We start from the raw sequence: 24,494 nt of genomic DNA on the forward strand, positions 1-24,494 counted from the left end.
TCCTGTTTTGTCCTGGTTGAGTCCTGGTCCTGGTCCTGGTGGTTGAGTTCTGTTTTGGTCCTGGTTGAGTTCTGTTTTGGTCCTGGTCCGGTCCTGTTTGGTCCTGGTTGAGTTCTGTTTTCTGGTTCCTGTTTTGGTCCTGGTTTTGCCTGGTCCTGTTAGTCTGTTTTGGTCCTGGTTGAGTCTGTTTTGGTCCTGTTGAGTTCTGTTTTGGTCCTGGTTGAGTTCTGTTTGGTCCTGGTTTTCTGTTTTGGTCCTGGTTGAGTTCTGTTTTGGTCTCTGGTTGAGTTCTGTTTGGTCCTTGGTCTGGTTGGTTCTGTTTTTGGTCCTGGTCCGGTCCTGTTTTGGTCCTGGTTGAGTTTCTGGTCCTGGTTCCTGTTTTGGTCCTGGTTGATCCTGTTTTGGTCTGAAGTTCTGTTTGGTCCTGGTTGGTCTGTTTTTGTCCTGTTGGTCTGTTTTGGTCCTGGTTGAGTTCTGGTTTTGGTCCTGTTTTGGTCCTGGTTGAGTTCTGTTTTGGTCCTGGTCCGGTCCTGTTTTGGTCCTGGTTGAGTTCTGTTTTGTCCTGGTTGAGTTTGGTTGGTTGGTTTTGGTCCTGGTTTGGTCCTGTTTTGGTCCTGGTTGAGTTCTGTTTTGGTCCTGGTTGAGTTCTGTTTTGGTCCTGGTTGAGTTCTGTTTTGGTCCTGGTTGAGTTCTGTTTTGGTCCTGGTTTGGTCCTGTTTTGGTCCTGGTTGAGTTCTGTTTTGGTCCTGGTTGAGTTCTGTTTTGGTCCTGGTTGAGTTCTGTTTTGGTCCTGGTTGAGTTCTGTTTTGGTCCTGGTCCGGTCCTGTTTTGGTCCTGTTGAGTTCTTTTTGGTCCTGGTTGAGTTCTGGTTTTGGTCCTGGTTTCCTGTTTTGGTCCTGGTTGAGTTCTGTTTTGGTCCTGGTTGAGTTTCTGTTTTGGTCCTGTTCTGTTTTGGTCCTGTCCTGTTTGGTCCTGGTTTGAGTTCTTGTTTTGGTCCTGTTTTGGGTCTGTTTTGGTCCTGGTTGAGTTCTGTTTTGGTCCTGGTTTGGTCCTGTTTTGGTCCTGGTTGAGTTCTGTTTTGGTCCTGGTTGAGTTCTGTTTTGGTCCTGGTTGAGTTCTGTTTTGGTCCTGGTCCGGTCCTGTTTTGGTCCTGGTTGAGTTCTGTTTTGGTCCTGGTTGAGTTCTGTTTTGGTCCTGGTTGAGTTCTGTTTTGGTCCTGGTCCGGTCCTGTTTTGTCCTGGTTGATGTTTTGGTCCGGTCCTGTTTTGGTCCTGGTTGAGTTCTGTTTTGGTCCTGGTTGAGTTCTGTTTTGGTCCTGGTTTGGTCCTGTTTTGGTCCTGGTTGAGTTCTGTTTTGGTCCTGGTTCGGTCCTGTTTTGGTCCTGGTTGAGTTCTGTTTTGGTCCTGGTTTGGTCCTGTTTTGGTCCTGGTTGAGTTCTGTTTTGGTCCTGGTTGAGTTCTGTTTTGGTCCTGGTTGAGTTCTGTTTTGGTCCTGGTTGGTCTGTTTGGTCCTGTCTTTTGGTCCTGGTTTGAGTTTGTTTTTCTGTTTGGTCCTGGTTGAGTTTCTGTTTTGGTCCTGTTTTGGTCCTGTTTGGTCCTGTTTTGGTCCTGGTTGAGTTCTGTTTTGGTCCTGGTTGAGTTCTGTTTTGGGTCCTGGTCCGGTCCTGTTTTGGTCTGTTGGTCTGTTTGTCCTGTTGAGTTCTGTTTTGGTCCTTGGTTCGGTCCTTTTGGTCCTGTTTTGGTCCTGGTTGAGTTCTGTTTGGTCCTGGTTGAGTTCTGTTTTGTCCTGGTTGAGTTTGGTCCTGGTCCTGTTTTGGTCCTGGTGAGTTCTGTTTTGTCCTGGTTGAGTTCTGTTTTGGTCCTGGTTTGGTCCTGTTTTTTGGTCCTGGTTGAGTTCTGTTTTGGTCCTGGTTGAGTTCTGTTTTTGGTCCTGGTTGAGTTCTGTTTTGGTCCTGGTTGAGTTCTGTTTTTGGTCCTGGTGGTCCTGTTTTTTGGTCCTGGTTGAGTTCTTTTTGTCCTGGTCCTTTTGTCCTGGTTGATTCTGTTTTTGGTCCTGGTCCGGTCCTGTTTTGGTCCTGGTTGAGTTCTGTTTTGGTTCCTGGTTGAGTTCTGTTTGGTCCTGGTCCGTCCTGTTTTGGTCCTGGTTGAGTTCTGTTTTGGTCCTGGTTGAGTTCTGTTTTGGTCCTGGTTGAGTTCTGTTTGGTCCTGGTTGAGTTCTGTTTTGTCCTGGTTTGTCCTGTTTTGGTCCTGGTTGAGTTCTTTTTGGTCCTTTGGTCCTGGTTTGAGTTCTGTTTGGTCCTGGTTGAGTTCTGTTTTGGTCCTGGTTGAGTTCTGTTTTGGTCCTGGTCCGGTCCTGTTTTGGTCCTGGTTGAGTTCTGTTTTGGTCCTGGTTGAGTTCTGTTTTGGTCCTGGTTGAGTTCTGTTTTGGTCCTGGTTTGGTCCTGTTTTGGTCCTGGTTGAGTTCTGTTTTGGTCCTGGTCCGGTCCTGTTTTGGTCCTGGTTGAGTTCTGTTTTGGTCCTGGTTGGGTCCTGTTTTGGTCCTGGTTGTCCTGTTTGGTCCTGGTTGAGTTCTGTTTTGGTCCTGGTTGAGTTCTGTTTTGGTCCTGGTTGAGTTCTGTTTTGGTCCTGGTTGAGTTCTGTTTTGGTCCTGGTCCGGTCCTGTTTTGGTCCTGGTTGAGTTCTGTTTTGGTCCTCAGGTTCTGGAGGAGGAGGTTGGGTTTGTCGGTGAGGTTCTGTGACGTTGGTTCCTTCAGATTCTGTTATTGGACTCGTGGGACTCCAGGGGGCGCTCCGTCTCTGCTGCTGCTGCACGGCTTCTCTGCAAACAAAGACATGTGGCTCCCCGTGGTCAAGGTGAGACCCAAGACCCAAGACCGGATTTAGACCGGCTTTAGACTGGGTTTAGACTGGGTTTAGACCAGGTTTAGACCGGGTTTAGACCGGGTTTAGACCGGGTTTAGACCGGTTTTAGACGCGCGTTTAGACCGGGTTTAGACCCCGGTTTAGACCGGCTTTAGACCGGTTTAGACCGGCTTAGACCGGGTTTTTAGACCTGGCTTTAGACCTTTAGACCGGGTTAGACCGGTTTAGACCCTAGGTTTAGACCCGGGCTTTAGACCGGGTTTAGACCGGGTTTAGACCAGGTTTAGACCGGTTTAGACCGGCTTTAGACGGCTTTAGACCGTTTAGACCGGGCTTTAGGACCGGCTTTAGACCGGGTTTAGACCAGGTTTAGACCGGCTTTAGACCGGTTTAGACCAGGTTTTTAGACCAGGTTTAGACCAGTTTAGACCGGCTTTAGACCGCTTTAGACCGGTTTAGACCGGCTTTAGACCGCTTTAGACTTTAGACCGGGTTTAGACCGGGTTTAGACCGCTTTAGACCGGGTTTAGACCGGCTTTAGACCCAGGTTAGACCGGGTTTAGACCGGCTTTAGACCGGGTTTAGACCGGGTTTAGACCGGGTTTAGACCGGTTTTTTAGACCGGGTTTAGACCGGTTTAGACCGGGTTTAGACCGGGTTTAGACCGGGTTTAGACGGTTTAGACCGGTTTAGACCGGGTTTAGACCGGTTTAGACCGGGTTTAGACCGGTTTAGAGTTTAGACCGGGTTTAGACCGGGTTTAGACCGGGTTTAGACCGGGTTTAGACCGGGTTTAGACCGGGTTTAGACCGGGTTTAGACCGGGTTTAGACCGGGTTTAGACGGGTTTAGACTGACAGGACAGGAAGTTTATTTTGACACCGTGTGTTTATTTCCTGTTTCCTCTGATCAAAGTCTGGAGACTCTGACGCTGAAACATTAAAACTCCAACCTGATTTGAGCGACGAGTCGAGTCGTGTCGAGTCGTGTCGAGTCGTGTCGACCTGTGGACGCTCGTGTGACTCTGATGGAGTAAAATGCCCGAGTGGTTAAAAGTGAAAGTGTGACCCGCTCATGTGCTGCTGCACTTACACTGTTACACTTTGGTGTAAATACACACGTCACCAGTCTCAGACTTCAGGTCATCACACAATCCACACTGAGAAAAAGTGAGCATCAAACCTCCATGTTTGTTTTCCCAGTGGGACGTGTCTTTTGAACAATATCACTTTTGTTTCTGCTTCTGATATTGTCATATTTTAGTTTTGGGATTTCGGACATCGTTAATTGTTGTGGTTGTTGGATCCAAACAACGGAAAACGACTCCAGAAATGTGTTTGTGAACTTCATAAATGCAAAAGTGAATCAGATGTGTGTGACTCAAACCTCTGTTCAAACTGTTTCTCTTCCCAACGGAATTGAAAAATAGTGAAAGGTGAAGGTGATGGGCAGGATTGATCCACAGGAAGAACCAAAAAGGAAACATTTGTCTGACTAAATCATCCTGAGTTTACAGAGAACATTTTGTATGTGGAGCGACAACAAAACAAAATCCTGTTTGTTAATGTAGAGGAGCAGAAGACAAACAGACTGAGCTGCACTTTCTTGTTCTTGTGGTTTTACACAAACATCACGTCTTGGTCTTTGCAGTGGAAGGTGTTTCTTGGTGAACAGTTGGAGACTTTCACTTTGGTGTCGACTTTTTAAATTCATAACCGAGGTTGAACGACGGATCAGGATTTTGTTTTGTTGTGGCTCCACATACAAAATGTTCTCTGTAAACTCAGGATGATTTCTTAGTCAGACAAATGTTTCCTTTTTGGTTCTTCCTGTGGATCAATCCTGCCCATCACCTTCACCTTTCACTATTTTTCAATTCCGTTGGGAAGAGAAACAGTTTGAACGGAGGTTTGAGTCACACACATCTGATTCACTTTTGCATTTATGAAGTTCACAAACACATTTCTGGAGTCGTTTTCCACTGTTAGGATCCAACAACCACAACAATTAACGATGTCCGAATCCCAAAACTAAAATATGACAATATCAGAACCAGAAACAAAAGTGAAATGGTTCAAAAGACTTGAAAAGATCGACTTTGTCAACAGACTCGTCCCACTGGGAAAACAAACATGGAGGTTTGATCATCACTTTTTCAGAAAATCCTTCCCAGTGTGATTTGTGTGATGACCTGAAGTCTGAGATTCTTGATGTGTGTGTGTGTGTGTGGGGGGGGGGGGTGACTCTGACACACGGGGAGGGCATCTGACTGATCTCTGTCTGGTCCAGTTCTTGCCGGGGCAGTATCACGTGGTGTGTTTGGATTTACCGGGACACGACGGAACGAGCCGCTTCCAAAATGAAGATTACAGCATCAACGGACAAGTGTCCAGAATCCACCAGGTCAGTCCTGGTTTAGACCTGGTTTAGTCCTGGTTTCAGTCCTGGTTTAGTCCTGGTTCAGTCCTGGTTCAGTCCTGGTTTAGACCTGGTTTAGTCCTGGTTCAGTCCTGGTTTAGTCCTGGTTCAGTCCTGGTTCAGTCCTGGTTTAGACCTGGTTTAGTCTTGGTTCAGTCCTGGTTTAGTCCTGGTTTAGTCCTGGTTCAGTCCTGGTTTAGTCCTGGTTTCAGTCCTGGTTTAGTCCTGGTTTAGTCCTGGTTTAGTCCTGGTTTCAGTCCTGGTTTAGTCCTGGTTTCAGTCCTGGTTCAGTCCTGGTTCAGTCCTGGTTTAGTCCTGGTTTCAGTCCTGGTTCAGTCCTGGTTTCAGTCCTGGTTTAGTCTTGGTTTCAGTCCTGGTTTAGTCTTGGTTTAGTCCTGGTTTAGTCCTGGTTCAGTCCTGGTTCCTGGTTCAGTCCTGGTTTAGTCTTGGTTTAGACCTGGTTCAGTCCTGGTTCAGTTCTGGTTCTGTTCTCTGTAGTTCGTTCACACTCTGGGTCTGACTCGGTTCCATCTGGTCGGGGCGTCGATGGGAGGAAACTTGGCCGGAGTTTATGCTGCTCGATTCCCCGAAGACCTCAGCTCCGTCACCATGGTCTGCCCCGCGGGTGAGTCCTGGTTCAGTCCTGGTTCAGTCCTGGTTTAGTCAGTCCTGGTTTAGACCTGGTTTAGTCCTGGTTTAGTCCTGGTTCAGTCCTGGTTCAGTCCTGGTTCAGTCCTGTTTTTTTTCCCGTTTCAGGTCTGGAGACGCTTCAGGACACAGACTTTGTGAAGCGCCTCAAGGAGATGGAAACCCAGAGGAACCAGGACCAGGACCAGGACCAGGACCAGAGGGAGGATCAGTCCATCGCCCTGATCCCGACCTCTGTACCTCAGCTACAGGAGATGCTCAACTTGTGCTGCTACAAACCACTGAACCTCCCCACACAGGTACACAACACACACACACACACACACACACACACACACACACACACACACACACACACACACACACACACACACACACACACACACACACACACACACACACACACACACACACACACACACACACACACACACACACACACACACACACACAAATGAGTGATCGTCATGTTTCTGTTTTAGATGAAGAAGGGTCTGCTCCAAAACAGACTCCCACACACCACCTTCTACAGACACCGTGAGTCTCACCCCCCCGATGTGTCACCCACCTGAGTCTCACCCCCGAGTCAGTCTCACCCCCAGAGTCTCACCCCCGAGTCTCACCCCTCGTGTCACCCTCGTGTCTCACCCCTGAGTCTCACCCCCGAGTGTCACCCTCGTGTCTCACCCCGAGTCTCATCCCTGAGTCTCACCCCTCGTGTCACCCTCGTGTCTCACCCCGAGTCTCATCCCTGAGTCTCACCCCCGAGTCTCACCCCCGAGTCTCACCCCCGAGTGTCACCCTCACCCCCCCCCCCGAGTCTCACCCTCGAGTCTCACCCCCCAGAGTCTCACCCCAGAGTCTCACTCCTGTCTCACCCCCTTGTTTCACCCCAGAGTCTCACCTCGTGTTTCACCCGAGTCTCACCCCCGAGTCTCACCCCGAGTGTCACCCCCGAGTCTCATCCGTGAGTCTCACCCCCGAGTCTCACCCCCGAGTCTCACCCCCGAGTCTCACCCCGAGTCTCACCCCTGAGTCTCTCACCCCTGAGTCTCACCCCTCGAGTCTCACCCTCGAGTCTCACCCCTGAGTCTCACCCTCGAGTCTCACCCTCGAGTCTCACCCTCGAGTCTCACCCTCGAGTCTCACCCCGAGTGTCACCCTCGTGTCTCACCCCCGAGTCTCACCCCGAGTCTCACCCCGAGTCTCACCCCGAGTCTCACCCCCGAGTCTCACCCTGAGTCTCACCCTTGTGTCTCACCCCCGAGTCTCACCCCCGAGTCTCACCCCTGAGTCTCACCCTCGTGTCTCACCCTCGAGTCTCACCCCGAGTCTCACCCCATGTCTCACCCCGTATTTCACCCCAAAGTATCACCCCATGTCTCACCCCGAATCTTACCCCAGAGTCTCATCCCGTGTCTCGCCCCGTGTCTCGCCCCGAGTCTCACCTTGAGTCTCACCTTGAGTCTCATCCCAGAGTCTCACCCCGTATTTCACCCCAAAGTCTCACCCCGTGTCTCACCCCAGAGTCTCACCCCCATCCCCGTGTTCTCTTGTGTTCTAAAGTGTTCTCTTGTGTTCTCTTGTCTCAGTGTTCGAGTGCATCAGCGCTGAGGACTCCAGACACTCTCTAGAGAAGAACCTGCACCTCATCTCAGTCCCAGTGCAAGTGGTCTGGGGCCAGCAAGACCAGGTCTAGACCAGGACTAAACCAGGACTAGACCAGGACTAAGCCAGGACTAAACCAGTACTAAAACAGGACTAAACCAGGACTGGGTCTGGAGAAGGACTTAAGGCCGCCCCACTCTACAGGAGAATTTGCTCGATTTTGGCTGCTACAGAATTTGTCCTCCGCAAATCATAAGCCCAGTCCACAAAACGTCTGGGTTGTGAATCCGGTTTGAGTCTTTAAAAGTAAAAAGGTGGGAGTAGTTCCTCACCTGTGTCTGTTTACGGATCGAGCTGAAGCTGCAGATTCTCCACAGTGACTCGACTTTATCCCCAGTCTGTTCTGCTTTAAAAATCCTGTTTCTGAATCTAAAGGCCTGTTCACACAAGAACATTTACGGGTAAAAAACGACTAAATATTTTATGACGGTGACGGCGTTTTTGGGTTTAGAAATGCCAAAATCTGAAACCACCGTCCAGAGTGGAAAAGTTGAATAGTCTCTGCCGTAGTGTTTCTGTCTGCACTGCCCAAGACACAAAACTCTGGTCACATGTGCTCAGGTCGTGTACACGTTTACGTCACATACATCACCACCGAGTCGTTTGGCATCACACACAATCCAACTCCTCACACTTTTGCGTCACCGTGCGCAGCAGATTTCCTCCTGAAAACACAGAATAAAAAGTGAAGACGCGACGCCACTTTTACGTCTTCTGTTCAGACGTCATCGTATAAACGTCGACTAAACTAGAAGTGCAGAGTCTGATTTTTGAACACTTCAGAGTCTCAGAGCGACACAGGTTTATGTCCTGTGCTCCGCAGACAGATCCTGCTCCAGTCTGTGCGATCGGAGATTTAGAATCTTATAAGATTCTCCTCGTGTCTGTGGTGTGCGCTTTTTGTCGCACGTTTAAAAATCGTTAAAATAGTAGTGTGTGGTGGACTTTAGACAGGACCAGGACTTCACCAAGACTAAACCAGGACTGAACCAGGACCAGGGGCTAAACTAGAACCAGTACTGGACCAGAACTAGGACCAGATCAGTGCTGGACTTGGTCTAAACCCGGTCTCACCCTCGCTCTCTCCTCCGTCAGGTCCTCCACGTCTCCGGCGCCTCGGTGATCACGGCGGCTCTGCCTCACAGCCAGGTGGAGCTGCTGGAGAACTGTGGTCACTCCGTGGCTCTGGAGCGCCCCCGTAAGCTCGCCACGCTCATCAGCAACTTCCTGTCTGCGCAGGAAGTGACCCACGGCAACGCCCACAAGAAGAACTCTTGAGGAACACGTCCGTCCTTCACAAACGCACACGCATCATTTCACTGTTTTAGTTTTATTATTCAGTTTTATTTTCAGCCCTTTTCAAAGCTCTGATTCCAGAAGTAAATTTTCTGTTTTTCAGATTTAAAGCTCCTGTATTACACAAAATTAACTCTTTAAGCTTTAAACCGCGTTCTGATGTTGTTCCCTCGTCAAAAACAGAGCTGGACTTGTGTTTTGTTTCATTCACGCGTTATTTTTACAGACTGAAATGATCCAGATGATTCTAGTGAAGCTGTGTGGAGTTTAAAAACACAGTGGAGCACTTCCTGTATCACCACATGATGACATCACAAGGTGGAGCAGAGTGTTTTCAGTTGGAGAGGAGCCTAAATGTGCAGGTTTGTGGGTTAAACGTGTGAGAATGAAACAAAAACACAAGTCCAGTTCTGTTTGTGACGAGGAAACGACGTCAGAACAGAAAACAGAGAAACACGGTTCATTCGTTTTTCAAAATAAAACGAACAATAAGAAAATGAAAAAATAAATGTTTTCTTCATTATTTGTCTCCAAAACCAAAATGAAAAAACAGATAATGATTTCCTTTTTTCAATTTTTGATTTTGTGTTTAAATGAAAAATGGAAAAAACGAATAATGGACTGAACCAGGACTAAAACGTTTTCAATCCTGGTCCTGGTCCTGGTCCTGGTCCTGGTCCCGGTCTCAGTCCCAGTCTCAGTTCCGGTCTGTGTCCTGGCCTTAGTCCTGGTCTCAGTCCCGGTCTAAGTCCTGGTCTCAGTCCTGATCTCTGTACTGGTCTGGTCCTGGTCTGGTCGGCCTCGGTCTCGGCCTCAGTCCCGGTCTCAGTCCTGGTCCTGGTCCCGGTCTAAGTCCTTGTCTCAGTCCTGGTCCTGGTCCTGGTCTCAGTCCTGGTCTAGTCCCGGCCTCAGTCCCGGTCTCAGTCCTGGTCTTAGTCCTGGTCCCGGTCTTAGTCCTGGTCTCAGTCCCGGTCTCAGTGCTGGTCCTGGTCCAGGTCTAAGTCCTGGTCTCAGTCCTGGTCTGGTTCTGGTCAGGTCCCGGACCTGATTCAGTCCTGGTCTAGTCCCGGCCTCAGTCCCGGTTTCAGTCCCAGTCTTAGTCCCGGTCTCAGTCCCGGTCTCAGTCCTGGTTCTGGTCCTGGTCTTAGTCCTGGTCTCGGTCCCGGTCTCAGTACTGGTCCTGGTCTCAGTCCTGGTCTGATTCTGGTTCAGTCCGTACGCGGAAAAGTCACATAAACGGGAAACGATCATTATCTGTTTTTCTGTTTTTTTCCATTTTGTTCATTTAAACACAAAATCAAAAACTGAAAAAACAAGTTTTTATCTTTTTTTTTTTTTTTTTCATTTTGGTTTTGGAGACAAATAATGAAGAAAATATTTGTTCTTTCGTTTTCTTATTTTTGTTTTTATTTTGAAAAATGAATGAATGACACACAGATTCATGGGCCCCACATTTGAATGTTTTTTTGTTTTTGTTTTTTTAATAAATAAATAATGATTCCAGTTTGGAGACCAACCAACTCGGGTCCAAACGAGCATTTAACGTGGACTTCATTTGGACTAAACCGATCCTGGTCCAAGTCCTGGTTAAGTCCACATTAGGACCAAACTGTAACTGCGCTCCTTTGTCCTGAACAGAAGAGCAGGTTTTTGCACTGAATGTTCGTCTTTATTTAATGATTCCTTTAACTTTAATAAACTGCACTTTTTGATTCTCTGTTCGTCGCTGTAGGAAAATTTCTGTATATTTATTATCCAAGAGAAAATACTGTGAACCCCAATGTCAAATGGATAAATAAAATACAATTAATTCATGAATAAAATTTGACTAAACAGTTTTATTTATTCATGAAACTGTTTTCTTTGTCAGAACCAAAGACAATATTTAAATATGTAATTATAATATTTAGACGTTTAACTACAGCCCAAACTATTTCACTAAATCAGATTCTACTTTTCTGAAACGAGAGGCAAAGATTTTATAACCTTATTATTCAGCATATATTATATTATTATTGTGCATATCAGGATATTTTCTTATTTATTTTCTTTTGTTTAATTTACAAGAATAATTTTGTGATAAATAAAAAGAGTTTTATCATAGTTTAAATATTTTGCGATAAATAAATGTATAGTTTTATTATACAGTTAAAATATTTTGTGATCAATAATTTAATAGTTTTATTATACAGTTAAATATTTTGTGATAAATAATTAAATTGTTTTATTATACAGTTAAAATATTTTGCGATAAATAATTAAATTGTTTTATTATACAGTTAAATATTTTGTGATAAATTATTTATTATTTTTATTATTCAGTTAAAATATTTTGTGATCAATATTTTAATAGTTTTATTATACGGTTAAAATATTTTGTGATAAATAAATAATAGTTTTATTATACAGTTAAAATATTTTGTGATCAATAATTTAATAGTTTTATTATACAGTTAAAATATTTTGTGATCAATAATTTAATAGTTTTATTATTCAGTTAAAATATTTTGTGATAAATAAATTAATAGTTTAATTACACAGTTAAAATATTTAGCATGATGTATAAATAGAATAAAAAAATAAAAGAGGAATTCATTGTTATTTGATGAGGTAAAACAGTGGAAAAGTGATATGTTGTTGTTATTTGTGTTTTGTGGAGCGTGCGTGTGACGTAACGCCGGAGCGTAAACAGCGCGTGGGTCTGTGGAGAGAACGTTCCAGAAGCGCGAAGCTCTGCGCGGGAAGGACGCTGCGGCTCGATCCACCGGCGGAGAAACTGATGAAAAAAATAAAATAAAAAGAGTTTACAGCGACGCTTCAGCTCAAACTGAAAACTCCCCGTGCCCCGGAAATCTGCGGAGGACGAACCGCGGCCGGGTGAGTTTACACCGACTGAAACACAGAGCGTGAAGAGCTACGCTGAAGCTAAAGAGGCTAAAGCTAAAAAGGCTAAAGCTCAAGGGTTCGTTCACACCAAAGCGTCAAAAAACGCCTTGACGTTTCTATTTGGAGCCTTTGTATTTGAGTTCAGACGCCCCCGACGCTCGTGTCTTTGACGTCGTGGACGAACGGGACAAAAATACTTGACGCGCGTTCGTTGCCCTGGAAACAAGAGCCCGGTTCTGGTCTTTTCCCGAAACAATGTCAGACCAGACTGAGAGACTTTAGTGTTTTTATCACATAAAACATCAGCGGAGAAGATCAGGTCAACGACTGGAGCCAGTTTATATTTATACTCCACTAATGACACTGGATCAGTCCCGGTCTAGTCCTAGTTTAGTCCTGGTCCGGTTCTGGTGTAGTCCTGGTTTAGTCCTGGTTCAGTCCTGGTTCAGTCCTTGTTTAGTCTCGGTCTAGTCCTGGTTTAGTCCCGGTCTAGTCTTGGTCTAGTCTTGGTCTAGTCTTGGTCTAGTCTTGGTCTAGTCTCGGTCTACTCCCGGTCTAGTCTCGGTCTACTCCCAGTCTAGTCCATATTTAGTCCTGGTAGACCTGGTTTAGTCCTGGTCTGGTCCTGGTTTAGTCCTGGTCCGGTCCTGGTTTAGTCCTGGTCCGGTCCTGGTTTAGTCCTGGTCTGGTCCTGGTGTAGTCCTGGTCTGGTCCTGGTGTAGTCCTGGTCTGGTCCTGGTGTAGTCCTGGTCTGGTCCTGGTTTAGTCCTGGTCTGGTCCTGGTGTAGTCCTGGTCTGGTCCTGGTTTAGTCCTGGTCTGGTCCTGGTGTAGTCCTGGTCTGGTCCTGGTGTAGTCCTGGTCTGGTCCTGGTGTAGTCCTGGTCTGGTCCTGGTTTAGTCCTGGTCTGGTCCTGGTCTGGTCCTGGTGTAGTCCTGGTCTGGTCCTGGTGTAGTCCTGGTCTGGTCCTGGTTTAGTCCTGGTCTGGTCCTGGTTTAGTCCTGGTCTGGTCCTGGTGTAGTCCTCGGTGATTGTGGTGTATATATTTATTCTCCGTTCATGTTTGTGGTTCTCGTTCTGGTTCTGGGGTTTTTCTTCCTGATAATGACGTCGCTGCGTCTCTGGATACTCGTCCCTGATTGGTTGACGCGGCTCGTCTGACGCAAAAAGTTCAGCATTTTCAACTTCTTGACGCCGACGTCTTGGACGCGCGTCTAGAGCGCTGACGCCAAAACGCTCAAGACGCGCCGCAAAAACACAGGACGCTCTAGACGCTCGTCCACATCGACTTTACACAGAAACTGGACAATTTGATGCTTTGGTGTGAACGAACCTTAAAGCTAAAGGTGCGAGCGCCGTATCTGGTCACGTACCCGGAGTCAGGCGGGAGAATCCATGTGTCATTCATTTGTTCGTTTTTCAAAATAAAACCAAAAGTAAGAAACGAAAAAACATTTTTTCTTCATTATTTGTCTCCAAAACCAAAATGTTTTTTTCAGTTTTCAGATTTTGTGTTAAAATGAATAATGGAAAAAATGGATAACGACCCTTTATGTGACATAAACTCTGATCCAGGACTAAACCAGGACTAAAACAGGACTAAAACAGGACTGATCCAGGACTGAACCAGGACTAAACCGGTCTCAGTCCTGATCCTGGTCCCGGTCTGGTCCTGGTCTGAACCAGGAGTGTCAGGACGGGCCCAGAGGTGCGCCCGCATAGACTGTTGGGTGATCAGGACTGAGGCCAGTCCTCTGGGCCCGTCCTGACACTCCTGGTTCAGACCAGGACCAGACCGGGACCAGGATCAGGACTGAGACCGGTTTAGTTCTGGTAGACCTGGTTTAGTCCTGGTTTAGTTCTGGTAGACCTGGTTTAGTCCTGGTTCAGTCCTGGTTTAGTCCTGGTTTAGTCCGTTATCCAAACAGAAAATCGAAAACTGAAAAAACAAATCTTTATCTGTTTTTTTCATTTTGGAGACAAATAATGAAGAAAATCATGTTTTTTTTATTTTTATTTTTTTTCATTTTTTATTTTATTTTGAGTGACACACAGATTCAGGAGAACAGTTTTAATATATTTATAACTCTGTGGTCGCGTCTCTTTCGTCGCTTCCTTCTCCTTCATGTCTCTCCTGGATCCTTCGTTTTTCATCTGTCAGTCAAATGTGTCGTATTAAAAAGTGTCCCAAAGAAAACCACAGAACGAAGGAGTAAACGTGAGGGAGGCACGTGACACGTTAAACTATTCATTTCTCTAAAACCGTCTGTATTTCATTTTTTGAAGAATATATAATTTAACCACCTGGACCAGTTCTCCAAGTAAAGTAAGTAAACAGTTTTTAAATATTTTTTATCTGTACAGTTCGTCCTCTTGTTGGGAACCAGGGACATTCAAATGTCACCTGAGAGAGTTTAGATACAGAAGCCGAGAGGGTCACAACAAACGCAAACGCCGCAACAAATACAAATGCGACAACACAACAAAAAGCCACAACACTACAAAAAAAGACACAACACATTAAAAAGCCACAACACATTAAAAAGCCACAACACGTTAAAAAGCCACAACATGTTAAAAAGCCACAACACATCAAAGAGCCACAATGGCAATGACCACGGGACTCTATTTTAATGCAAACACCGCAACAAATACAAAAGCCACAACACAAATGCAAAAGTCACAACACATCAAAAAGCCACAACACATTAAAAAGCCACAACACATTAAAAAGCCACAACACGTTAAAAAGCCACAACACATTAAAAAGCCACAACACATCAAAAAGCCACAACACATTAAAAAGCCACAACACATAAAAAAGCCACAACACATTAAAAAGCCACAACACGTTAAAAAGCCACAACACATTAAAAAGCCACAACACATTAAAAAGCCACAGCGGAAGTGACCGCGGGACTCTATTTTCCGACGGACCGATCAAGCGACAAGTGAAGAAGAAGAACTACAACGTGAAAAGTAAAGGAACGGAGAAGTTGGAAACGTAAGTAAAAGTAATTTATTGTTTTATCATTATTCATTTCACGTTGTAGTTCTTCTTCTTCACTTGCCGCTGGATCGGTCCGTCTGAAAATAGAGTCCAACAGTCACTTCTGTTGTGGCTTTTTAATGTGTTGTGGCGTTTGTATTTGTTGTGGTGTTTGTGTTTGTTGTGACCCTCTCGGCTTCCGTATTTAGACCGATAGCTTTAGTGTTTTGTTTGAGGCAGCTGGTAATAAACGTGGACGTGCTCTGTGGTCTGTGAGTGTCCCAAGTGACGAGTGGAAAAGAACGAGATCTGAGGCTGAAGTTGTGGAAAAATGTTGAAGAGACTGCAGTTCTACAGGAGGCCGTGTTTGGGGAGCTGCACAAGCTAAAAGGATTCACAAATAGACCTGTAACGATAATAATCAATAAATCAATGAACCGTACGGTAACTTTTAACGAGTTCCATCACTTTTCTGGTAGCGATCATTTCTGTTTGCATGTTTGTTTGTTTTCCTCGTCTCTGTCTTTAACTTTACCAAACAGACTGAGTGTCAAAGTTTCTGTCGCTCTCTACTCGAGTCTTTAGACCAGGGGTCGGCTCCTGTGGCTCCGGAGCCACATGTGGCTCTTTTCTCCTTCTGTTGTGGCTCCCTGTGACTTTGGAAAAGACATAATGAGTATTTAATTAATTACAATGTTTTTTATTTTAGTTTTTTCATTTTTAAATGTAATTCTAAATTTGTGGATAATGGTTAATCTTGTAACATTCAAATAAAAAGTTCCAGATCCTGCACCAGCAGCGCGATTATTCAACCCCTGGTCGGTAAATGATGGATAAATCCAAGAAAAAGAAAAGTTTCTGAAGAAAACAGAATGTTTAATGTTTAATGCTACATGGACAGATTCATTTGTTTTCACGGTTGATCAGACTTTTTTTTTTACACAGCGATAAAATGATGCTGGACACAGAAGCAGACGGTGTTTTTGTTTCACTGCGAGTGGATCATTTAAGTTTCGATTTTTATTTCCTACAAGGACGACTCAAATAAACACTGAGTAATAAAGTGTTTAATGCAACTTTGACACGTTTGTTTATGTTTTACAGAAACTAAACTTAAAACCACATGAGTCATTTCCATAAACTAATGTGTGTGATAAAAACAGTTGTTTCTTGTGTCTCATGTGGTTCAGTTTGTGTTGGACTAAAGAACACAGTGACTCAGTGGAATATGAGTGTTCTCTCTCTGTGACAGAGGGGTGTTCTCTCTGTGACAGAGGGGTGTTCTCTCTGTGTGACAGAGGGGTGTTCTCTCTGTGACAGAGGGGTGTGTTCTCTCTGTGACAGAGGGGTGTTCTCTCTGTGTGACAGAGGGGTGTTTCTCTCTGTGACAGAGGGGTGTTCTCTCTGTGACAGAGGGGTGTTCTCTCTGTGACAGAGGGGTGTTCTCTCTGTGTGACAGAGGGGTGTTCTCTCTGTGACAGAGGGGTGTTCTCTCTGTGACAGAGGGGTGTTCTCTCTGTGTGACAGAGGGGTGTTCTCTCTGTGACAGAGGGGTGTTCTCTCTGTGTGACAGAGGGGTGTTCTCTCTGTGTGACAGAGGGGTGTTCTCTCTGTGACAGAGGGGTGTTTCTCTCTCTGTGACAGAGGGGTGTTCTCTCTGTGTGACAGAGGGGTGTTCTCTTCTGTGACAGAGGGGTGTTCTCTCTGTGACAGAGGGTGTTGTCTCTCTGTGACAGAGGGGTGTTCTCTCTGTGACAGAGGGGTGTGTTCTCTCTGTGACAGAGGGGTGTTCTCTCTGTGTGACAGAGGGGTGTTCTCTCTGTGACAGAGGGGTGTTCTCTCTGTGACAGAGGGTGTTCTCTCTGTGTGACAGAGGGGTGTTTCTCTCTCTGTGACAGAGGGGTGTTCTCTCTGTGACAGAGGGGTGTTCTCTCTGTGTGACAGAGGGGTGTTCTCTCTCTGTGACAGAGGGGTGTTCTCTCTGTGACAGAGGGGTGTTCTCTCTGTGACAGAGGGGTGTTCTCTCTGTGACAGAGGGGTGTTCTCTCTGTGACAGAGGGGGTGTTCTCTCTGTGACAGAGGGGTGTTCTCTCTGTGACAGAGGGGTGTTCTCTCTGTGACAGAGGGGGTGTTTCTCTCTGTGACAGAGGGGTGTTCTCTCTGTGACAGAGGGGTGTTCTCTCTCTGTGTGACAGAGGGGTGTTCTCTCTCTGTGACAGAGGGGTGTTCTCTCTCTGTGTGACAGAGGGGTGTTCTCTCTGTGACAGAGGGGTGTTCTCTCTCTGTGACAGAGGGGTGTTCTCTCTGTGACAGAGGGGTGTTCTCTCTGTGACAGAGGGGTGTTCTCTCTCTGTGACAGAGGGGGTGTTCTCTCTGTGACAGAGGGGTGTTCTCTCTGTGACAGAGGGGTGTTCTCTCTGTGACAGAGGGGTGTTCCTCTCTGTGACAGAGGGGTGTTTCTCTGTGTGACAGAGGGGTGTTCTCTCTGTGACAGAGGGTGTCTCTCTCTCTGTGACAGAGGGGTGTTCTCTCTGTGACAGAGGGGTGTTCTCTCTCTGTGACAGAGGGGTGTTCTCTCTGTGACAGAGGGGTGTTCTCTCTCTGTGACAGAGGGGTGTTCTCTCTGTGACAGAGGGGTGTTCTCTCTCTGTGACAGAGGGGTGTTCTCTCTGTGTGACAGAGGGGTGTTCTCTCTGTGTGACAGAGGGGTGTTCTCTCTGTGTGACAGAGGGGTGTTCTCTCTGTGTGACAGAGGGGTGTTCTCTCTGTGTGTCAGAGGGGTGTTCTCTCTCTGTGTCAGAGGGGTGTTCTCTCTGTGTGACAGAGGGGTGTCTCTCTGTGTGACAGAGGGGTGTTCTCTCTCTGTGTCAGAGGGGTGTTCTCTCTCTGTGTCAGAGGGGTGTTCTCTCTGTGTGACAGAGGGGTGTTCTCTCTGTGTGACAGAGGGGTGTTCTCTCTGTGACAGAGGGGTGTTCTCTCTGTGACAGAGGGGTGTTCTCTCTGTGTCAGAGGGGTGTTCTCTCTGTGACAGAGGGGTGTTCTCTCTGTGTGACAGAGGGGTGTTCTCTCTGTGACAGAGGGGTGTTCTCTCTGTGTGACAGAGGGGTGTTCTCTCTGTGACAGAGGGGTGTTCTCTCTGTGACAGAGGGGTGTTCTCTCTCTGTGACAGAGGGGTGTTCTCTCTGTGTGACAGAGGGGTGTTCTCTCTGTGACAGGAGTGTTCTCTCTGTGACAGAGGGTGTTCTCTCTGTGACAGAGGGGTGTTCTCTCTGTGACAGAGGGGTGTTCTCTCTGTGACAGAGGGGTGTTCTCTCTCTGTGACAGAGGGGTGTTCTCTCTCTGTGACAGAGGGGTGTTCTCTCTGTGTGACAGAGGGGTGTTTCTCTCTGTGTGACAGAGGGGTGTTCTCTCTCTGTGACAGAGGGTGTTCTCTCTGTGTGACAGAGGGGTGTTTTCTCTCTGTGTGACAGAGGGTGTTCTCTCTGTGACAGAGGGGTGTTCTCTCTGTGACAGAGGGGTGTTCTCTCTGTGACAGAGGGGTGTTCTCTCTGTGACAGAGGGGTGTTCTCTCTGTGACAGAGGGGTGTTCTCTCTGTGTGTGACAGAGGGGTGTTCTCTCTGTGACAGAGGGGTGTTCTCTCTGTGTGACAGAGGGGTGTTCTCTCTGTGTGTCAGAGGGGGTGTTCTCTCTGTGACAGAGGGGTGTTTCTCTCTGTGACAGAGGGGTGTGTCTCTCTGTGACAGAGGGGTGTTCTCTCTGTGTGACAGAGGGGTGTTCTCTCTGTGACAGAGGGGTGTTCTCTCTGTGACAGAGGGGTGTTCTCTCTGTGACAGAGGGGTGTTCTCTCTGTGTCAGAGGGGTGTTCTCTCTGTGTGACAGAGGGGTGTTCTCTCTGTGACAGAGGGGTGTTCTCTCTGTGTGACAGAGGGGTTGTTCTCTCTGTGACAGAGGGGTGTTCTCTCTGTGACAGAGGGGTGTTCTCTCTGTGTCAGAGGGGGGTTCTCTCTGTGTGACAGAGGGGTGTTCTCTCTGTGACAGAGGGGTGTTCTCTCTGTGTGTGACAGAGGGGTGTTCTCTCTGTGACAGAGGGGTGTTCTCTCTGTGACAGAGGGGTGTTCTCTCTGTGACAGAGGGGTGTTCTCTCTGTGTGACAGAGGGGTGTTCTCTCTGTGACAGAGGGTGTTTCTCTCTGTGTGACAGAGGGGTGTTCTCTCTCTGTGTGACAGAGGGGTGTTTCTCTGTGTGACAGAGGGGTGTTCTCTCTGTGTGTCAGAGGGGTGTTCTCTCTGTGTGACAGAGGGGTGTTCTCTCTGTGACAGAGGGGTGTTCTCTCTGTGTGACAGAGGGGTGTTCTCTCTCTGTGACAGAGGGGTGTTTCTCTCTGTGACAGAGGGGTGTTCTCTCTCTGTGACAGAGGGGTGTTCTCTCTGTGACAGAGGGGTGTTCTCTCTGTGACAGAGGGGTGTTCTCTCTGTGACAGAGAGGGTGTTCTCTCTGTGACAGAGGGGTGTTTCTCTCTGTGACAGAGGGGTGTTCTCTCTGTGACAGAGGGGTGTTTCTCTCTGTGTGACAGAGGGGTGTTCTCTCTGTGACAGAGGGGTGTTCTCTCTGTGACAGAGGGGTGTTCTCTCTGTGTGACAGAGGGGTGTTCTCTCTGTGACAGAGGGGTGTTCTCTCTGTGACAGAGGGGTGTTCTCTCTCTGTGACAGAGGGGTGTTCTCTCTGTGACAGAGGGGTGTTCTCTCTGTGACAGAGGGGTGTTTCTCTCTGTGACAGAGGGGTGTTCTCTCTGTGACAGAGGGGTGTTCTCTCTGTGACAGAGGGGTGTTCTCTCTGTGACAGAGGGGTGTTCTCTCTGTGACAGAGGGGTGTTTCTCTCTGTGACAGAGGGGTGTTCTCTCTCTCTGTGACAGAGGGGTGTTCTCTCTCTGTGACAGAGGGGTGTTCTCTCTCTGTGACAGAGGGGTGTTCTCTCTGTGACAGAGGGGTGTTCTCTCTGTGACAGAGGGTGTTCTCTCTGTGACAGAGGGGTGTTCTCTCTGTGACAGAGGGGTGTTCTCTCTGTGACAGAGGGGTGTTCTCTCTGTGACAGAGGGTGTTCTCTCTCTGTGACAGAGGGGTGTTCTCTCTGTGACAGAGGGGTGTTCTCTCTCTGTGACAGAGGGGTGTTCTCTCTCTGTGACAGAGGGGTGTTCTCTCTGTGACAGAGGGGTGTTCTCTCTGTGACAGAGGGGTGTTCTCTCTGTGACAGAGGGGTGTTCTCTGTGTGACAGAGGGGTGTTTCTCTGTGACAGAGGGTGTTCTCTCTGTGACAGAGGGGTGTTCTCTCTCTGTGACAGAGGGGTGTTCTCTCTGTGACAGAGGGGTGTTCTCTCTGTGACAGAGGGGTGTTTCTCTCTGTGACAGAGGGGTGTTCTCTCTGTGACAGAGGGGTGTTCTCTCTGTGTGACAGAGGGGTGTTCTCTCTCTGTGACAGAGGGGTGTTCTCTCTGTGTGACAGAGGGGTGTTCTCTCTGTGTGACAGAGGGGTGTTCTCTCTGTGTGACAGAGGGGTGTTCTCTCTGTGTCAGAGGGGTGTTCTCTCTCTGTGACAGAGGGGTGTTCTCTCTCTGTGTCAGAGGGGTGTTCTCTCTGTGTGACAGAGGGGGTGTTCTCTCTCTGTGTCAGAGGGGTGTTCTCTCTGTGTGACAGAGGGGTGTTCTCTCTGTGTGACAGAGGGGTGTTCTCTCTGTGTGACAGAGGGGTGTTCTCTCTGTGACAGAGGGGTGTTCTCTCTGTGTCAGAGGGGTGTTCTCTCTGTGACAGAGGGGTGTTCTCTCTGTGTGACAGAGGGGTGTTCTCTCTCTGTGTGACAGAGGGGTGTTCTCTCTGTGTGACAGAGGGGTGTTCTCTCTGTGACAGAGGGGTGTTTCTCTCTGTGACAGAGGGGTGTTCTCTCTGTGACAGAGGGGTGTTCTCTCTGTGTGACAGAGGGGTGTTCTCTCTGTGACAGAGGGTGTTCTCTCTGTGACAGAGGGTGTTCTCTCTGTGACAGAGGGGTGTTCTCTCTGTGACAGAGGGGTGTTCTCTCTGTGACAGAGGGGTGTCTCTCTCTCTGTGACAGAGGGGTGTTCTCTCTGTGACAGAGGGGTGTTCTCTCTGTGTGACAGAGGGGTGTTCTCTCTGTGTGACAGAGGGGGTGTTCTCTCTGTGACAGAGGGGTTTCTCTCTGTGTGACAGAGGGTGTTCTCTCTGTGTGACAGAGGGGTGTTTCTCTCTGTGACAGAGGGGTGTTCTCTCTGTGACAGAGGGGTGTTCTCTCTGTGACAGAGGGTGTTCTCTCTGTGACAGAGGGGTGTTCTCTCTCTGTGACAGAGGGGTGTTCTCTCTGTGACAGAGGGGTGTTCTCTCTGTGCGACAGAGGGGTGTTCTCTCTGTGTCAGAGGGGTGTTCTCTCTCTGTGACAGAGGGGTGTTCTCTCTGTGTGACAGAGGGGTGTTCTCTCTGTGACAGAGGGGTGTTCTCTGTGTGACAGAGGGGTGTTCTCTCTGTGACAGAGGGGTGTTCTCTCTGTGACAGAGGGGTGTTCTCTCTCTGTGACAGAGGGGGTGTTCTCTCTGTGTGACAGAGGGGTGTTCTCTCTGTGTGACAGAGGGGTGTTCTCTCTGTGACAGAGGGGTGTTCTCTCTGTGTGACAGAGGGGTGTTCTCTCTCTCTGTGACAGAGGGGTGTTCTCTCTGTGACAGAGGGGTGTTCTCTCTGTGTCAGAGGGGTGTTCTCTCTGTGTGACAGAGGGTGTTTTCTCTCTGTGACAGAGGGTGTTCTCTCTGTGTGACAGAGGGGTGTTCTCTCTGTGACAGAGGGGTGTTCTCTCTGTGTGACAGAGGGGTGTTCTCTCTGTGACAGAGGGGTGTTCTCTCTGTGTCAGAGGGGTGTTCTCTCTGTGACAGAGGGGTGTTCTCTCTCTGTGTCAGAGGGGTGTTCTCTCTGTGACAGAGGGGTGTTCTCTCTGTGACAGAGGGGTGTTCTCTCTGTGACAGAGGGGTGTTCTCTCTGTGACAGAGGGGGTGTTCTCTCTGTGTCAGAGGGGTGTTCTCTCTGTGACAGAGGGGTGTTCTCTCTGTGACAGAGGGTGTTCTCTCTGTGTGACAGAGGGGTGTTCTCTGTGTGACAGAGGGGTGTTCTCTCTGTGTCAGAGGGGTGTTCTCTCTGTGACAGAGGGGTGTTCTCTCTGTGACAGAGGGGTGTTCTCTGTGTGACAGAGGGGTGTTCTCTCTGTGTCAGAGGGGTGTTTCTCTCTGTGACAGAGGGGTGTTCTCTCTGTGACAGAGGGGTGTTCTCTCTGTGACAGAGGGGTGTTCTCTCTGTGTGACAGAGGGGTGTTCTCTGTGTGACAGAGGGGTGTTCTCTCTGTGTCAGAGGGGTGTTCTCTCTGTGTCAGAGGGGTGTTCTCTCTGTGTCAGAGGGGTGTTCTCTCTGTGACAGAGGGGTGTTCTCTGTGTGACAGAGGGGTGTTCTCTGTGTGACAGAGGGGTGTTCTCTCTGTGTCAGAGGGGTGTTCTCTCTCTGTGACAGAGGGGTGTTCTCTCTGTGACAGAGGGGTGTTCTCTGTGTGACAGAGGGGTGTTCTCTCTGTGACAGAGGGGTGTTCTCTCTGTGACAGAGGGGTGTTCTGCTGATGGTGAGTCTGTTTTGTGTTTCTGTCGTGTTGGAGATGGTTCATGTGAAACTTTTCACACATTATACGCAGTGTTGGGAATGTTACTTTTAAAATGTATTCCCCTACAGATTACAGATTATATATCCCAAAATGTAGTTTGTAATGTAATCTGAATACTTTGGATTACTTGACTTTCTGTAGAAGAGCAAAGACTAGGATATCGTAACATAAGATGTTTTGTCTGCTAAAAGAAAATAAAAGCCCAGACTTTACTGAACCATATTAAAAATATTATTGATAATATTATTGATAAAAGAGGAGGAGACACGGTCCACACAGCATGATTTAGTCCTGTTAAATCCTGTTTTAGTCCAGTTTTAGACCTGGTTTAGACCTGGTTTACACCTGGTTTAGACCTGGTTTAGACCTGATTTAGCCCAAAATGTGAAAACAGGAAAATACTACTAAGTAATCCATTTATTCCAACAAAGTAACTGTAATCCAATTACCACTCACTGAAACAGTAACTGTAACTGAATACAGTTACTCATAATTTGTACTCTGATTACTCCGGTACTTGTAATCTGTTACTCCCCGACACTGATTATACGTGTGCAGGTGGTACACACAGACACACGTTTATATGAATGGACACATATTCTCTGTGGTGTTTTCATTGATTTCATAAATGCAGCACAGTATCGTCTTTTACACAGAGCCACATGTAAAAAAAAAAAAAAAAAAGATCTGCAGTTTTCTCCTCAGTTTAGAGTCAAGAGTTTTGTGGCTCTGGTTTTTTTTTTTCTGTGGCAGACGCTCCAAACGACTCTGAGTATTTCAGGTTGTCGACCGCTGGTTTAAATCTAGACTTTTAGTAAAATATTTACTCTTTGCTCTAGTGTTGTAACAAAACTGAGTAAATCGATCTGGATTTTTTTTCCTCTTATTGATCTCTTCACAATTGTCAGTTTTATTTTGCCACATTAAAACCCCATAAAAATGTATTTTTGTATTTAGATCAATAAACTTACCCCCAAAATAATAGTAGTTTGATTGATGTAGTCACCATAACTTTATTGACATTTTTTCATTCATTGACATATTAAACATTGGGTTAATAAACGTGAACATATTTTTACACAGTAGTCTACTGCAGAAGAGTTAGAGATCGAAAAATAACAAAATGAAACCTCAAAGACAAAACCTCTTTCACCCGTGTTTCTGTCCCAGTGAGTGCTGTGACTAAAAAAAAAAAGAAAGAGCCAGAAATCTGAATCATGATATAACGTGATTAACACAAACCAGAGACAGGGCATCAGTGCAAATCTGTAAAACAAACTAAACAACCTGTTTCCTATTCAGTTCATGAGGTGTGTCATTGTGGCCCGTACCCCTTTTACTCATTTTACTGTATCCAGAAGCCCCCAGCGTTTGGCCTCTTTAGGTTTTTCTAACAGCAGCAGATCCAACTCCTTTGACGGTCCTCCGCTTCCGGTGCAAGTACAATTCTGGCATTGTTTTTCAGTAGTTTTGTCTCATGAATGTTGTTCTTGTTATCTCTGTAAATGAGCAAACATTCTCAGACATATAGAAACAAATGTGATCTATAGGCGACAAATGTGAAGAAAGTAAATATCAGACATACTCTTTTCTGCCCCTCGCTTTGCGCCAGACGAGTGTCTCTCTACCTCCTCCTTCTGCCCCTCTTATTCTTTCTGCCCGTCTTTCTTTTTCTGCCCTTCCTTTTTTTTGTCCTCTTCTTTCTGCCTTGTTTTTGTTTTTGTTCCACCATTTCAACTTCTTTGGGTGCTGGAGTTTGAGCCATCTGTTCGTCCTCATTTTCCTGTAATTGTAAAACATGCAGTACAGTACTTTCTTAGTAGTGCAGTAGTACTCCAGACCTGTATTTTTTATGGTCTTAGTCACGTCTTGGACTCGAGGTCTGACACAATGTGATCACATTTCATTACGGCTGCTGTTGTACCGGTGTGCGGGAGCGCGGGGCTTCTCACTGCAGCCTGTGCCCTCGCGTGGAGCCCACTGACACTGAACAGCACGTCACTACACTTATGTTCCCAGCACTGCTTGTCT

The 24,494-nt window shown here is 47.1% G+C and overlaps 1 protein-coding gene across 2 annotated transcripts in view; it reads left to right on the top strand.

Moving 5' to 3' along the window:
* LOC129410532 (monoacylglycerol lipase abhd6-A-like) overlaps window positions 1-10,713 on the top strand; it is an 11,681-nt gene extending 968 nt beyond the window's left edge. Inside the window, exons 2-8 of one of the 2 annotated variants that reach the window (XM_055158918.1) lie at window positions 2,696-2,852; window positions 5,150-5,263; window positions 5,777-5,903; window positions 6,035-6,225; window positions 6,409-6,463; window positions 7,519-7,619; window positions 8,690-10,713. In XM_055158918.1, coding sequence (XP_055014893.1) covers window positions 2,696-2,852; window positions 5,150-5,263; window positions 5,777-5,903; window positions 6,035-6,225; window positions 6,409-6,463; window positions 7,519-7,619; window positions 8,690-8,872 — 928 coding nt within the window. In that variant the 3' untranslated portion in view covers window positions 8,873-10,713. The remainder of the gene's footprint in view (window positions 1-2,695; window positions 2,853-5,149; window positions 5,264-5,776; window positions 5,904-6,034; window positions 6,226-6,408; window positions 6,464-7,518; window positions 7,620-8,689) is intronic. The other variant, XM_055158919.1, reaches the window with a different exon arrangement.
* Window positions 10,714-24,494: the final 13,781 nt, after the last annotated feature.

This window comes from Boleophthalmus pectinirostris, unplaced genomic scaffold, assembly GCF_026225935.1.
Source record: "Boleophthalmus pectinirostris isolate CB_2022bp ecotype Guang Dong unplaced genomic scaffold, ASM2622593v1 HiC_scaffold_23, whole genome shotgun sequence".
Lineage (NCBI taxonomy): Eukaryota > Metazoa > Chordata > Actinopteri > Gobiiformes > Gobiidae > Boleophthalmus > Boleophthalmus pectinirostris.